The sequence below is a fragment of the Aptenodytes forsteri genome, unplaced genomic scaffold, assembly GCF_000699145.1.
Source record: "Aptenodytes forsteri isolate BGI_AS27 unplaced genomic scaffold, ASM69914v1 Scaffold94, whole genome shotgun sequence".
Classification (NCBI taxonomy): domain Eukaryota; kingdom Metazoa; phylum Chordata; class Aves; order Sphenisciformes; family Spheniscidae; genus Aptenodytes; species Aptenodytes forsteri.
Genome location: NW_008795017.1, coordinates 7,506,544 through 7,523,204, shown reverse-complemented (window position 1 = coordinate 7,523,204; position 16,661 = coordinate 7,506,544). Strand labels below are relative to the sequence as shown.

Genomic DNA, 16,661 nt, shown 5'->3' with positions numbered 1-16,661 from the left:
GAGCGGCGTGCCGGGGCTCGCGTGGCCCGTGGGGCTCTCTCTGGCTTCGCTTTGAAGCATGTGGCCGAGTACCCGGATCGCAGAGTCTTGCTGTGTTTTTAGCAGAAGACGTGTTCCTGGTGACAACTGAGATGTTCTTTTGCGTTGCAGAAAGGCCATGTTCAGCTCTAGTGCAAAGATTGTGAAGCCTAATGGCGAGAAGCCAGATGAGTTCGAGTCTGGTATATCCCAGGTATGTGTCTTAGCTTCTGCTCTCTGGTAACTGACTGCAAGTTATGGAGACAGTGTTGTGACGGCTGTCTAGAGCTTAAACTTCGAGGGTGATGCTATCTAGATACATACTTTTTCCTAGTTTTACTTAGGAACTGGGGCAGTCAGCCTGTGTTCCCGCCAGTTGAATTTGTTGCATCTGTCAGTGTGACTTGCAGGAAGTTAAATCTTTGATATCGACTGTGGTAGTAAGTATATAGCTGCTCTCTGGCACTGTGGACAGACTTTGATCTCGAGGGTTCTTATGAATTGAACTGTATGTAATGGATTATTCTGTAACTTCACTTTCCTAGGCTCTGCTGGAGTTGGAAATGAACTCTGACTTAAAGGCTCAGCTGCGGGAGTTGAATATCACAGCAGCTAAGGTAGGCTAGACCTTCTCCACAGAGAATTGCTTGGTGACTTGCTCTGTGTGTGTTTAATTTTTACGAATGTTAACATTCTAGTTGAATGGCATCTTCAGCTGTTTCTTATGGCCTGTGATTGTTTTCCTAGGTGCTGTTGTGGTTTATCTTCTGGTATTTGCTGCTAACACATAGGATTTTGTAATAGTTATTTTTTTAGGAACTGATCTGAAAAGTCATTGTAAAAACTCAAATGGCATTTTGGTGTTTTAAACAAACATGTTTAAAAATGGTAGTTCTACTTTCTGTCTCTGCAAACTGGGCTTGAGATCTGAAACTGACTTTGTATGTATGTGAATATTGGCTGGCAATGTAGGCACTGCAGATTCTTTGTCAGGAATGTAAACTGTAATACTCCTTGTAAAATCAGTTTGTTGTAAACCCTCTTTTATGTACCAAGTAATAAATAGGAGGTGGATCGAGGTAATAGACTGACTTGATCACGTAGGTTAGCCTGTGTGTAAATTTTAGCAAATGAAACCTTAAGGAAGAAAAGGAAGAAGAAAACTTGTGGAAAAAGAGGAAGAAAACTAGTTTTAGAGTTTGTCAGCCTTGGAGACTGGATGGAACTTCTGGAGCTGGTTGCTGTAACCAAAAACTTCAGTAGGTAGCTTTTTGCTTCTTGCCCAGGCCCACTAATATGCACCCAGGCACAGATGCATGACTGCTTAGAGTTAAGGTAAAGAATCTTGGAATGCAGAAGTCAGCTTGATATATGAGTTCAGGGGCCTTCAGAAGACCTGCTTTGCTGCTGCAGTACAGCAATGCGTACTGTCCTCAATGAGGAATTTTTACAAATGTCTTTGTTGTTTACTTAGCTACTTAGTTTTATTTGTGAGAAGTCTCCTGTGGGCATCTGAGTTAGCTCATGTGGAAATGTAACTGGTGAAAAACAATTCAGTTTTCTGTTCTGTTGGAGAATGAGAATGTGCCTGCAGTTAGGCTCATGGGAGAAGAGCCTTGAAAGCCTATACACACTTCTTTGGTTTTGATCAACTGTTGGAGAAACAAAGCAGGGCAAAAGTAATTCATGGTGGTGTGATGTAAACCTGCTGGCATTTGGAGGGGAAGGGAATGTTTTGTTTGAGTAGTGATGCAGGCCTTGGCAAGTGGTGGACAGAAGGTGACTTCCATGAAGTAGTAGCTCAAAAATAAGAGATTTATTACTGTAAACTTTGTCTAGAGTCTGCATTAGAAATTCCTGAAACTTTGTATCAGCATGTAAGTACCACTGCAGATGTGATGATAAGCAGGCAGTATAGTTAGGATTTTAGCATCTGAGTCCTATCCTGCAGAAAGAATGAGCTTTGCTATTCAGAGGATGTGACTCTGAAAGGAGTGGTGGGATTGATTGCCTAATCACTCCTTTACAGCAGAACAAGTGCTTTGACAGAGGTTTTTCTGTTTAATGCTTGCTCTTAAATGCATTAAAACAGGTATTGCTCTCTGCTCTTCCCCTCCCCCCCACCTCCAAATTGTAAGCAAGACTAACAAATATCTGTGTTCAGAGGATTCACAATCAAACCAAACATTGCTTCTCAACCCCTAGATAATGCTTACTTTCTACTTCTGTTTCAGGAAATTGAAGTGGGTGGTGGCAGAAAAGCCATAATTATCTTCGTACCAGTTCCTCAGCTGAAATCTTTCCAGAAGATTCAGGTGCGGCTAGTTCGTGAGCTGGAGAAGAAATTCAGTGGAAAGCATGTGGTGTTCATTGCTCAGGTAAAACACTTAAAATCATAAAAATGTTGATTTGAAGGGATCCTTGGAGGTCATCTAGTCCAGTCTTGCGCATGAAGCGGGACTATTGCCAACATTAGCTCAGGTCAGCCATGGTTTTGTCTAGCTGAGTTTTGAAAACATCCAAGGATGGAGATTCCGCAGCCTCTCTGGATAACCTGTCCAGTGCTACTACCCGTCTTGTCTTGTCCCTTCAAGGTAACAATGATAGAATGCGTATTTTTGTACCAGCAGCAAATGTAATGACTGTCCGTCTGTGGATGTAAGCTAAAATGATTTCACCTAGCAGCCAAGGCTATGTAAACTTGGTGAGATGTGAAGCTTTTTGGAGGAGGATATAACTTTCTTGTTCTGGTGTCTTTCTCCTTCAGAAGTTTGAGAAGCAAAGCTTGAAAGTTAAAGGGTGCAAATATTAATAGGAGCTTTACTACACTGACATAATCTAAGCACTTAAGATTCAAGTCAATAGGAGAGGAAGAAAAAACCTGACTGAAGTTCTGAATTTATGGAAGGAGCTAAATCATGAAAAGGTGATGGAGGGCTCTCTGGGCAGTACTAAGGCGTGGACAAACTCTGGAGATCTGTCTGCAGTGGACAGTTAGTTGTTAGACTGAAGCTCTTCTTAGGAAAAAATCTTTGTAACATAATTTTAAGAGCCAGGGCACCTTACCCTGGATCTTTACGTGGCCAAGAAGACTTTTTAATGAAGTGTCTCTGGCTCACTTAAACTAAGGGCTTGAGAATTCCCTGCCAGTTTAGTAATCCACATTTTAGAAGGGAATGTGTGCAGTTTTCTGCTGTAGGTGAAATGTTGCTTTTGAATATCCAGTTTGGATTACAGTAACCCCATCATGAATACAGTCATGGCGAAGCTGTGATGTGTTGGTAGAAAATACTGCATGTGGCTACAACTGCATCTAAAACTCCATGTTTTAAAACATCTACGCTTGCAGATAGGGAAGTAGAAAATAAGTTTTAGTGATCTAAGCTTGTATAAATGCCTGTTGATGCTGCTTTTGGAACAGATTACATTTAAGCCAGGGTCTGATCTGGACTGTGTAATACATCTCATTATTCAAACTAGTGTTTTGATCTCAGATGTCACCTAGCTGTGAGACTGAGAGCCTCTGGTGTGAAGCAGAGTAGTAAGCTCAATCTAAGAAATTGTAAAATTCTTTAAGATTTCTGTTCCCAAGGAAGTGTGTTCGGATTGCTAATATGACATAGTAAGCTACCCTGGTTGTATGCATGGGGGAGGGGGGTGAAATACAAATCCTTTATTTCCGTGCCCTGAATGCAGCATCAGTAGATAAGAAATAAAGCAATACCAGTACTTCAGCTTCTGCAAGTAATACCAGGTTCTAATGCTGGTGTAGCTTTGGGCACACTTAAGTCTCCCTTTTCAGTGTTTCATGCATTTGTTTCTAGTTAAAAAAAAAAAAGTGCATATGTATGGTTTTTTAAGTTGATTGTAAACACTAGATACTGAGAAATGCCTTCCCCCCCCGCCCCCCTGCTTTCCTTAACAGAGAAGGATTCTGCCCAAGCCAACAAGAAAAAGCCGCACAAAAAACAAGCAAAAGCGTCCCAGGAGGTAAGTAAATAATATTGATTCAATATGACAGCCTTCTTTTGTAACTTGGTAGTTTAGTCAAGTAACGTTTAGTTCAGTTTTTGAGAAGTCATTCAAGTGATTGGGTGGTCTTGTCCTTTCTCTTATTGCTTGAAATAGCATCTTCCATTTGACTGCTAAAGGACGCAGTAAAAAGCTCATCTTTGGGCACTGTGTTGCATTTCTTAGAACTCTATCTGTATTTCCAGCTAGAGCTGTAGCCAATTTTTAGCCAGCAATACTGGCTTAAGAAATCCCAACTTGCTGTCTCTGTTACCATTGTGTGCTGACAAGAATTTTTTTTTAAGCTGTAGGAAGAGCCACGTCACATGTTAGACTGTACAGAAGGCAGGGCTGGCACACTGAAGGGATGCAATGAGGGAGAGAGTGGCTGAGGAGGGGTGTAGGTATTGTGTGCTGACAAGATTTTTTTTTTAAGCTGTAGGAAGAGCCACGTCACATGTTAGACTGTACAGAAGGCAGGGCTGGCAAAGGGATGGGATGCAATGAGGGAGAGAGTGGCTGAGGACGGGTGTAGGAGTGTAGGAGTAGTCCTGCTGGGTATGAATTTAACAGCAGTAGTATAGTCATTTGTGTTAAATAGCCTTCCTGCTCTCATCTAGTCTCTTCACTAATATGTCTATGTGGATGTCAGTGCCTCTTCTATACTGTTCTCTATCTTACTATATCATTATGTAGTCCATGTCTTAAAAATTTGTCCTCTTTATGACATGTGGCATGTTCCTGTAACTTCTCCCAGCCCCAGTATTATACCTGTGTCATATCTATTACTATATTTTGAAATCTTCAGGCATGGATTTTAAAAGTGCAGTTTCATAGTACTCATCTAACTGCAGTCCTGCCTTTGGAGGACTCTTCTCTGTGTTATATTAAAACTAGTATTGCACAGTGGCTAAAGAAGTTGGTATCTGTGTATGTGATTAGCATGCTGCCACATTCAGCAGGAGGGAAAAGGAGAGCGTGCAGGACTGTCCCTTCTCAGCCTGAGACTATATCAGGGTAGTAGTGTTGTAAAACTGTGATACGTATATTGCAAAGCAGAGAAGTGTGATTGATGTTTGTCTCCCTTAGCTATCCCAATCTTTGCAAGTTTGAAATGCTGCTGTAGACACAGATCTTAGTTAGTAGTGATACTGCCTTGAAACTGCAGATGGGGAAGCTGGAAACCTTACTAGTCATCTAGACTTACACACAAAATAACCTGGATTAGTTTTTGTCATTTTGGCTCACTTCTGGACAGTTCAGGAACACAAATGTAAACATTAAATGGTCTTCTAAGCATGGACTAAACTTACCAGCTAGACTTTTCCTGTAATACATTGGTGTTTTAAGCTGCTTGGGTTTAGACAGATGAAGAAACCAGTGTTTTCAAAACTGGGTCTCCTATGAACACTCTGTGTAGTTGAAGATACTTGCACACTTAAACTCTTCCAGTGAGTGTCTCTTGCAAAATTGCAGATGGGACAACTTGGTTCTGATTTAAATAAAATCTTTCTTAAATGTGTAGAAATAAAAGAACGTTTCAGGGCTGTTGCTGCAAAGCAACATGTAATCTAAAAGGTCAGAAACCTGGCTACTGACTTTTTCCCCTCATGCAGTCATTAAGTTTCTGCACTCAGTGTAGCACTTAGCTTTTATTTTTGCATGACCTGTGAAAAAGTGTGGTGTTGTCACACTGCAGCATCAAAACAAAACGCCACTGAATTTTCAGCTAAAGCGTGCTGCGGAAGGTTTAAGCCTTGGCAAACTGGAAAATTTGGCAAGAGGACGTGTTCTAATGATACAAATGTGGCATTTCAGCCGTACGCTTACTGCAGTGCATGATGCCATTCTTGAAGACCTGGTCTTCCCAAGTGAAATCGTGGGCAAGAGAATCCGTGTAAAACTGGACGGCAGCAGGCTCATAAAAGTCCATTTGGACAAAGCACAACAGAACAATGTTGAACACAAGGTAACCGAAAAAACTTTACTCTCTCGTGCAGGATGGGGTGGCATTCTGACATAGCTAAGAGGCTGCTTATGTGATATAGCAAAAGACTGCCTTTTGGCTTGTGGCAATGGAGATGCTTCTGTTTGTATTTGGAGTAAGATGCTGAAGATGAGGCAAGGCAGTTTTGAACTAAAGCTCTAGCTCAACTTGCCAAAACCCCTGGATTGTAAAGTAGCTATATTGGTTCCCTCGTGGGAACAGACAGTGTTTTGTTGGGGTTTTTTTGTTTGCTTGGGTTTTTTTGTGTTTTTTTTTTTGTTTGTTTGAAGTGAAGCACTTAGTTTTGACCTTAAACAGATGTGCTTGGTACTGCCTGAAGTCCCCCATCACTTTGCTTAGTTTTTTTTCTGTGGGGACATGTTTAGGACCACTCAGCTCTCTGGGTCTCCTATGGTTGCAAATCAAAGAGGATCGAAATATTCTCCAGAAAACGTCTTCTGTGTAAATGCTCAGCTACCTTAATCTAGAAGAAAATAGTCAGCCTCAGAGTTCACTTCAGAGTGAAGATGCAGTGGGAAATAGTGTAGTACCTAAAGTATGCTAAGACAGATTTTACTTCCTTACACACATGTATAAACAAGATTGTTTGTCTTCACAGGTGGAAACATTTTCTGGTGTCTACAAGAAGCTCACAGGCAAGGATGTGGTGTTTGAATTTCCAGAATTCCAGCTGTAAAGTGCAAAAAATGGCTGAATAAATAACTGTTCATATAACAGAGTAATTTCATTTAAATTTTGAATTCCATAAAGATAGATGGGGTTTAATTGGTTTATGGGACTTCTCTACTGTCTGGATGAGTGACATTTGTGTATCAAAGCATTAAGTCACCAACGTTTTAGAGGTATCCCTCTTAGGTTGTTCTTGGCACTGTCACAACACAACTCTGGACAAAAGAATCCAGAGTCTGCAAAAAGAGTTGGCATTGAAAAATAAACTGAAATACGTTGAGACTCACCGTTTGGGGAGAATGTGGAGAGTTACTGTAGAGCAGTGGAACTCCCGAGTTTTGCACGCAAGAATACCAGTTGGAGACCTACATGTTCCTGACACTGGAAGAAGTCTACATAGCAGGTGGTGTGACCTCTGAAACATAGAGCAATGACGCCTGAAAAGGGGGTTTCAATTTTTGGGAAATAGGTTTGAGGAGGTGTAGTTTGAATTTGAGGTAACTTTCTTGCTCTTTAAGTGGCAAAATGACATACCAGTCCTTACCTAAAAGCAGGTCCTGCAGCTTCTCACCTTCATCAGAATGAAATGGGGAGACATTTTCACTTCTGAGTGCTTGACTAACTTGCTGGACACAAACTACAGTTTTTTTAGGTATTGATCTTGCTTTCAGGAATCATGGATTTTTGTATCTCCATGTATTAGCAGTATGTATGTCTGTATATCAGTGTTGAGGTAACCTTTCTCATGGCTAATAACTGAAGGCAGGGATAGATAGGCCAGGGTGAAGCAATGACTGCTGGAATGTTTGGCGTTTTTTTTAGATGGTGTTTTAACATAGTTCAGTACACGCTTGGCGATACAGGGAGAGGTGGGGAAGGACTAGCTGTATCACAGCAGCTGAAGGCTGCATGATAGTGTCCTGAAAACACTACATTTTTGACTTCCCTATCTATGTTTAGAAACACATTCAGCAAGTAACATTTTTTCCAGCTCAGGGGCGAGCATGGAGTTGAGCATATAAATGTTCTGAGCAATTTATATGAATTTAGTACTTCACTGTACTGAACAGGCTATTCTGTTACTTGGGAGTAAGTGCTTAATACAGTAAAAGGCACCTAATTATGGAGACAGCCTATTAGGTGCAGAGCTAAGTAGGTAACAGCCTGTGTACCAGGAGCTCTTAATAACTTGCATCTTCCTACCTGAGAGTAGATAGAGGACAAGTGCCACTTATTGAAGGTCTTTGTACCTTTACTTCCTTTTTCCCATTTACTCTGGTTTTGGTTGCTTCCCATTTGATACCTCTCCTCAGTCATGAATAACTAAAAGGTTTAAAACAAGTTCTGCATTGCTTTTTCATTGAAAAAGTGAAGGTTTTTAAGTCATGCCGTAACTTCTGTTTAGTAGGGCAGGACAGATAGCCGTATTCTGTTACTTGTGGTGCAGACAATGCAAAGAGAACAAGGAAGACATGTGCCCTGTTGCAATTAGTAGTTAATTTCCTGCTACTTACTGACAAGGCTTGAATGTTTGCACAAAAATGAGGGCTGTATCTTTGACAAAGCTGTCTTACCTTAAGGTCTTTTTCTCTCGCCTTTCCAAACTTCTGTCTCTGGAGTATAACTTTATTCCTTACTTATTCCTCAACTATTTATTGTTCATCTTGAATGATTCAGCAGAAGTGAATTCATCAACTTCCCTTAGAATTAAATGAGGGGAGTTGTAGGTATATAATAACCCCAAATCCTGGCTGCTTGCGCGGAGAGTAATTGCAAAAGATCTTATAGCAGAAGGAGTGCCAGAACTTTAGAATTTGTTTTCATTAGTCTCAGGTCAGACATGTTACTAAGCTTTCCCGCTACAACAATCGCAGATGGTAGCCTGTGCAAATAGATATTTGCTGGTGTGGGTTCGAAGAAGCAGTCTGGGGGATATTTGGAGACTTACCAGCTGTTAACTGCCTTTAGTTAGAGGTTGGTGAGTCTGCTGGGGCTGTGTAACATCTGCAAGAAGAGGTGATGCTCAGACAGCAGGCTTCAGTAGACAGCATTTCCTGTTTCATGGCGAAATGTAACTCAGGTTTGATCTCTTCATAGTAATAAAAATGTCAGTAGTGTTTCTAGTTTTGAAGCACTGGGAGGGGGTAAGCGGGGGAGGAGAAATCTAGTAAGCTGAATGTAAAGACTGCAGATGTTCTCAGGCATTGCCAGCTGGCTATAGATTTTTCTTGGCTCTTGTTGCAAGCCCTTTGAACTATATGAAATGCAAAGGCCCATGATGGCCCCATAAGCAAATTCTTTTGAGTGAAAGGATAATGCTGTCAAAGCCATTTATGGTTCTTACATCAACTAAGCTGCAAGTAAAGGTGGATTTTTGTGGCATAAAAATACCAGGCTGGTCTTTGCAAAAGACTTTAGTCTTGGTTTACCTTTATTCAGACTCCCTTGTGTGTTAGTGATACAGTCAAACAGCTCCCTCTGTCCCTCGACAAGGATATCAAGTGAATGCCTGCAATCTGGAAAGTCAGTTGATGCCATCTGGTCAAGTGCTAATGAGGCTGCAGGAATACTGGTGTCAAATGTTACCTTAACCTAAACAGACTCCATATGAGATGGTGCTAGACTTTTCCTATACCTTTGATGTGCTGGTGCAGTTGAACTCTGAACGCATGATTCCTCAGGAGTTTATCAGCTGGTCTGTGCAAAAAGCGATGGGGCATTCTGTACCAAGACCCTGTGCAGCAGTAGTACGTGGGTAGTGTCCATGTGAAGAGGCGGCCACATACTGAAGAGTATAAAAAGGCCGATTCTTTCTTGTAGTAGCCCAAAATGAGAAGCAAGGGCTTTACATCTGTTAGGTGCTCTTGAGACTTGCACCTGATGCTGGAGGTTTCATTGTTTATTCCATATGAATCCTTTCACAAATGTTGTCAAATGTTTTTGTCTGTGAGGAAGGCTGCTCCCTGTTGATTTCCCTTTGAAAAGGTGTGTAGATGTGTCACAACTCTAGTGTGGCAGAACTTGCTTGAAGTTTTGAGTGGTAAGTGCTTGACCTATCTTGTATGAATATGATAATTTGATGCATGATAACTTCATCTGATTAGCCCCTCTTGAGTGTAAGTGGGAGCATCTGGCAAGTTTTAATGTAGTGATCCTCACACCAAGCAGTGTTAAAAGGAAATCCTATCACTCCTGCATTGTGGACTGCAATAATCTATTTCCTATGCCTTTGTTTTTCCTAAATTTTCTAAGTGGGAGGCCCGAGTTCGATTCTCTGTCATATCTAAAAGCCAGAGCAATGCCAAAAAGCTAGACCTTTTCCTCTGTGGGATGTGCTTTCTAGGTCTCTAGAGGTGTATCAGAATGACAGAAAAAAAGATACTGATTACAGAAAGTTGTGAAGTCTCATAAAAGAAGTCTTCTTGTTAGGTTGGGGGAGCGTGAATTTTCCTGTCCTCCATATGGGCCTGATGGCAGCATTGATCAGCGTGAACGGTTGACCCCTTCATAACGAAGTGGCTTTGCTGTGCCTCACTGCCTGCCTTAAGAGCACTCGTGTGAAAAACCTGTGTTCTGCTGAGAGCAAGAGAAAGAAGTGACATGAGCATCTCTTTGTAGTAGTGCTCTGTTCCCTACAGAGAGCTACATGTAAAGGATCTTATTTATGTCTTGTGATCAAGAGGAGGAAGTTTGTTGGATTTGTTACAGTCTGCAAGTTCAGGTATCCCCTCCTCTACCCTCCAGTTACTGTTACTCTTTCTTCTTTTCAGGAAGATCATTCTTAAGCTTAGCAACAAGCAGTTGCTGCTAGGTGTTGCTAAATGATTAATAGCTAATGTTTTTCATTATTGGATATTGTGCTGACATGCCTGGCTCAGTTTTGATCTGCCCCTGGAGCAGTGAAGATAGAATTAAAGCCAGGCACTGAAGAGACTATTCCCATTTTAGAGATGGGGAGTAACAGAAAAAGCAGTTTCCTTGCTACTGCTGCAGTGAATGCTGCTTAGAAATTTTATGCAAAAAAGCTTAGTGCAACACCGCTAATGAAGCTGAAGGCCAGATTTTACACAGCTGCAAACAAAGTTAAACCTGCGTTGCTGTTTCTGCACTGACCTTTCCCACCACACATCTTGTGTATTGCACAGGAGAGATGGTAAGGATAGCTTCTGGTGTCTCCCTGCCCATAGAGGTACAGCGGTGCTCTCTGTCCTCTGGGGCTGCGCTAAGGGAATGAGGTTCAGATGGGTATCTTCACAGGGGCAGCTATACAGACTGTTTTTTCCCAGGTGTATCTTGATGTTTAGTAAAGTTGTTTCCTATTTTCTTGGCTAAACAATTACTGTTAGGTGAAGCTGAAAGGAAGCGGACATGTCATTACGTTGTCTTGGGAGCAGAGGAGGGGGTGTACACGGTGTGCAGATCTGTACCATGGAGGAGTCGTGGATCTGTTGCATCTCCTTGCCTCTTTGGGGAGTTTGCCTTGGGAGGCTTACTAAGGGCTGGTTAGCGAGGCAGCCCTTACTTCCAAGAACCGGAACAGCATTTGTGACAGCCTGCGATAAGCTGAGCTCCAGCAATTGAGCCCAGATACTGATTTATTAACGAGTTTGGGTATTGGCAATTTTCATCCCCTGGGAAAATCTGATCAGGAATGTTGCTGATACTATTGGATGTTTTGCCAAACAGAGGGGAGAATTAGGGCCTTGTCATCTTTTCATAACAACAACATTTTAAAATAGCCATTGTGTTTTTAAATAGGTATTATGTTTAATCCTCTTACAGACACAGAGATAATGCCAACTGACTGTGGAAAGAGTAGAAGAATTTGCCTGAAGGCTCCTAAAATGTATAAATACATTTTTCCTGTTTTCTGTTAGAAATCTTGTTCTTGTCTTTTTACAACCAATTTGCTTTTGTCTACATGCTTTTGGTTGGTTTTTGAACTGTGTTTCAATCCACTTCTTCTACCTATAGTTGTGTTAACGTGGTGTTTAACCTGAACTTAAAGTCTGGGTGAATGCTGGGTTGTGCGTCAAGCTGAAGTCGCTGATCTAGCTGGTGTGTCTTGCTGTATACCCTAGCCACTGAAGGCTGTCCCTCTCCATCCTGCAAGGGTGGCTGAAAAAACTTGTGAATCAGCTCTTGAACTGCTACGGTTTTTCGGGCAGGCATATTAACATAATGAAAAACTGCATCCAGTACCCCGGTTTGCCCATAGCAGCCCAGTTTAAATGGTGCACCAATGTGGCTACACAGCTTCCAGTCGGCTTTCTGGGTGGGCGAAGGATGCTTATGTCTTTCTGTAAGGGGACTGTGCCCTTTTCTCTCAGGTGAAAGAGAACCATGTACTTGCTTATTTTCCCCTTTCGTAGAGAAAACACTTAGCGTTTGCCCTTTCCTTTTGAACTCTGGTCGTTTATGTTTATTTTTCACTTCTGCTTCCCCAGTACTTAATCCTACCTTTTCTACTAATTTTCCCTGAAATAGCTCTGTTTCTCCCTTGCATTCTGTTTCTGGCCTCAGAGTTATTTGCCTGTGTTTACAGGGAGAGTAGATATGTATGTAAATGGACGTTGCCTTTGCCATCGTAATATGATCTTCAAAGGCTTGGACTGCAGTCACTTTGCTGCATTCTTTATTTCAAACATTTCTCTTGGCAAGTTGCTGCCAACAGAGTGCTGCAAGGGCCTAATCCTGCAAATTGTCTTCTGCTCCCACTGAACTAACGGGGCTTGTACACATAAAACTGAACTTTCAAATTTGAGTTGTGTGGTCCTTACACAGTTATGACCATGTTCTACTACTTTGTCCTTTCTTTACTAATGTAATCTGGAAGTGATCATCAGTTCTTTTCATGACCATTTGGTGTGTGTTAAAATACCGAAGTTGATAGCGGTGGAGGAGGGTATAGAATCATTAAGGTTGGAAAAGACCTCCAAGATCATTGAGTCCAACCGTCAACCCAACACCACCATGCCCACTAAACCATGTCCCTAAGCGCTTCATCTACACGTCTTTTAAATACTTCCAGGGATGGTGACTCAACCACTTCCCTGGGCAGCCTCTTCCAATGTTTCACCACTCTTTCAGTAACGACATTTTTCCTCATGTCCAATCTAAACCTCCCCTGGCACAACTTGAGGCCTTTTCCTAGGTAGCTAGGTTTCAGCCCAACGTGGAAACAAGGTGGTTTAGGAGAGGTCTGCCTTTATGAAGGTAGCCCACAGTGAGTGCTGAGTATGAGGCACCAGTACTTCCGCAGTGCTGTGGTATCTGCAGTACATGTTTTTGTCATCTTCTCCAGCAAAGCTGCTCAGTGAGTGAGGTGCTGTGGGCTGGCGAAGCAGGAGCTGTGGTGGGGAAGGAGGTTGCGCACTCCAGGGCAGGGGAGAGGTTTGCTGGGAGAGAGGATACAACATGTGAGCAGAGCAGGAAAAGAGTGCATCAGTACTGTGTGTCATCAGCTTGTATTGCACCCCCCACCGCAGCATGAAATCCTCAATGGAATGCACCTACACCTCCCACAAGAGCGGATCAGAAGGTTGGTAGAGAAGTAAACACAGACACGTGATCCTATTACATCTTTCTCTAGTCCCTCAGTCTAAAACCTTTTTGGCGTTCTGATACTTTTCTGGTCTTGGGACTGTGGAAGATGGAAAGGGACCCTCCTGCTACTGCCCTAGCTACCACCTGTAAGAGGTCACATACTGGGAATTACCCAGGCTCCCGTCCTGCAGGGTGCTCGCTTACAGCACAACCCTTCAAACCCCACCTGGAGAAACTGGGAGGGGGGGAACAGTGGCACGAGCACAGGGAGGGGGCAGATGGTTTGCGAGCCTTTTTTGTTGAAGAAGCTTATCAGAGCTACAGCCTTACAAATATACCAGCTATTCATTAGAAGGTATTGATTGGTATAGTCATAAGCGGTACTCTATTTGCCCTGGAAGTTGAGAGTGAAGCCAGTAACACCCGTTGAAGTATAAACCACTGTAACAAAGAGAGGGAGGTGTTCTCAAAATCCCACTTCCCACAATCAGCTGGCCCCATTTTTTTTCCTGCCCAAATGTATGTGGAGTACTGCGGTTTACCCAGGGCTCAAACCAGTCTAGCTGTTTAAGATGAAAACCGGAATTGTACAACTTTTTGGAAGCTATAGTGAAGGATTTCTCTCTCCTTTTTTTTCCTTCCCATTGACAACAGACAGTGGTATCAAAAGGTGTTAAAAAAAAAAAAACAAAAACAAAAAAACAAACCCCAAAATTTCATGAAGAAGCCTTCCATGTGGATAACTTAGCATTTACTTTATTGTGGAGTGTTGAGACTCAGCTCTGAAATAGTTGTATGTTTTACTCAACAAGTCAAGAATGCTATAGCCAATTGCAAGAATGGAGAGAATTTCTGTAAGGGGAGAGTGTGTTAATTATCCACATAAGATGCTTGTATTTGGTGCTGCATTTCGTGTGTTTTTATATCCGCTGAAGGAAAGCAAGAAAAGTGGTGTGCTGAGGCACTGTGCATGCGTGGCTTAGAGCTGAATAGATGTAAATGGTTAAAAAGGGGTTCTCTGCTAGAGAGGAGGAGGGGAGAGTAAGAGTGCATTCCCAAAAAAGTACATTCCCAAAATAAAAAGCTTACATCATGGACCTCTTCAGCTTTCCCACACTTCTTTCCTAATTATTGTCCTGCAGGACAGCTGATCTATTTCAAACAGGAAGCTGTTTACAGATAACACTTGCAACTGTTTTGTCTGATTTGTTGAACTGTCGAAAAGCAAAAGACAACCTCTTTTCAAATTAAAAACTGTCAGACTTCTGTAAACAGCAGCAATGAGGTTCATCTGTGCAGTGTCCCTGCAGGCACAGAGCGTTAAGCAGTTTCCATTTTCTCAGCAACCGTAAGGTAAGAGACTTTTAAACTTTCACTCTTTAGAAGCAGGTAGAGGAAAAAGCCTGGGTGTTTGTTAGGGGGCTGCCTTGTAAGTGGCAGAATATGATTGACAATCCCCACATAGTAGGGGAAGGTAAGGGAAATAAGAGCTTGCTCGATTCTATCAGATAACGTTGGGCCTTTCTGTTGAGAAGCACCCCTGTGGGTTAGATCACTGAATTCCTGTTTAGTGTGGGGGGGTTGTGTTTAAAATGTACAAATGCCATTGGAAGAGCTCGCCTTCCTTTGAGCAGGGAAGGACAAAACAGTATATGAATTTTAACTTTTCCTACAATGGAAACTTACTGCAGTTCATTAATGGGTTGTAATTCCCATTGTAATACCAGTTCAATTTTGGAAATGCTAAGTGCTTTTCTCCATCCCTTCTACTTTTATTCCTAAGCGGCTGGCTGTTTTCTACTTTAAAAAGTGAGCTTTTAATATAGCTGCAAAGCAGGGAATGAAGACTTGACATTGCAGAAGTGAAGCAGATGACAGAAGATCCAGTAAGGGCTGGAATTACACCACTGAATAATTAAGAGCAAACTCAGTGAAAACCAAAGCAAGTTGGAAGTAGTAGTATACAGGAATCCTTCATGAAATTTAAGGATGTGTAAAGTTATAAAATCTTGGTCTAAATGAGCTGGAATATGAAAGTAAGCTGCACTTCAGTAACCAGAAGGCCACATGCCTGCTTTTTCGTCATGAGGTATGAAGAACAGGATTCATAAAGGGACTTGCAACTTTCCATTCTGACCTCTGTGCATACATACATATGTGCTCAATATAGGCAGTGAAATTTAGGAGGGGGATTGTTTTCTAGCAAAATCAAATCACTGTGGAGAACTGAAATATCCAACTTCACTTGCCATACAGTGAAACGGAAAGAGCCTCTGGACTGGAAATACAACTTTGATCCTTGGGTATTGAAAGATTTTAAAAATGTAGCAAATGTAAAAACTATTGTCCTACATTTCCCTCTCTGTAGCTGAGATCTCTTGTATTTCATAGCTATATGACCGTTTACATGATCATGAACGTTTAAGGCATTATAGCGATCAGAGTAAATAAAACAAACACTGATTTAAAGGTCTCATATAACAATGATATTAGGATCTTTTAATCTGTGACAACTCCTTAGACATATCCCTAAAATTTTATTATGTTACTGATGCAGCATAAATAAGGTATGCACATGTTGTAGACAAGAAATAAGACTTCAAGTTGAGTATTCCTTTTAAAAATGTTTGGACTGTCTTTCAGAAGATTCCTAGATGTATCTGTTAAAATGAAATTACTGTTTAAATTAATACATGAAAGAGAATATGTAACTTAAATTCGTAGTGAAAATGGCATTTTAAACATGGCGTAGTCCTAGAGTCAGCAGAGAATTGTACTGTGGAAGCAGCAGCAATCTACTGTGTAATTTATAAATTGTACCTTATGTTGAAGGCTATTTTTTCTGATTATTTCTGAGTGATTTTACACTGTTTCTAAAGCTGTTATTTAGTCATCTTTTTGGCTGTCCAAAAACTCTTGAGCCAGAATCCTTTTGAAGCAAGAAGGCTTTTGACAAAGTAGCTTTTTCAAGAAAAGTGTCAGTTTTCTGGGGTAGTTTAGTTCTTTTGTCAAAATATTTTGGCTGAAAACCAGGAGATTTTAGCCAAAAATATTCTCATGGTGTCTCCTGGGGAGTGTAGTTTGTGCTTTGCATTGCATTTCACTGCTGGCTGGACTTCACAGCTGAACCACATTTCCCATAAGGCTGTGTGGTCAGGGTCTCGCTATTTTCATTTCCCTTGATGAGAGGAGCATTAGGATGTATTTTGGGAAAGGTAGTCTACTGAAAGAGGCACAGACTGGGCTCGTAAAGCATCATTTGTAGGCAAAGCCCTTTGGATTACTGGTCGATAACTAGCTGGCAGCTTCTTAAAATTTGAGTGCTTCCTTCTGGTTTGCACATGAGCCACAGACCATCCTGCTTGTGGGCCATGGGATTAGGACCCTTCAAGAGGGTTTGATATGTCAG

General features: G+C 41.6%; 2 protein-coding genes across 2 annotated transcripts in view; both read left to right on the top strand.

The window, feature by feature from the left end:
• On the top strand, positions 1–6,755 carry RPS7 (ribosomal protein S7). Its single transcript, XM_009275597.2, has 6 exons — positions 1–232; positions 564–635; positions 2,253–2,396; positions 3,944–4,008; positions 5,848–5,998; positions 6,636–6,755. The coding sequence occupies exons 1-6, from the start codon at positions 158–160 to the stop codon at positions 6,711–6,713; spliced, it is 585 nt and encodes a 194-aa protein (XP_009273872.1). The 5' UTR covers positions 1–157; the 3' UTR covers positions 6,714–6,755.
• Positions 6,756–14,549: 7,794 nt separating this feature from the next.
• COLEC11 (collectin subfamily member 11) overlaps positions 14,550–16,661 on the top strand; it is a 40,764-nt gene continuing 38,652 nt past the window's right edge. Inside the window, exon 1 of the mRNA XM_009275596.2 lies at positions 14,550–14,605. The gene's annotated coding sequence lies outside the window, so the exon portion shown is untranslated. The remainder of the gene's footprint in view (positions 14,606–16,661) is intronic.

Excerpts from the sequence above, each read along its gene's own strand:
- RPS7 (XM_009275597.2), top strand. The coding sequence starts at position 158 with ATGTTCAGCTCTAGTGCAAAGATTGTGAAGCCTAATGGCGAGAAGCCA. Across the intron at positions 636-2,252 it reads TGAATATCACAGCAGCTAAG|GAAATTGAAGTGGGTGGTGG; the intron begins GTAGGCTAGACC and ends CTTCTGTTTCAG. Across the intron at positions 2,397-3,943 it reads ATGTGGTGTTCATTGCTCAG|AGAAGGATTCTGCCCAAGCC; the intron begins GTAAAACACTTA and ends TTTCCTTAACAG.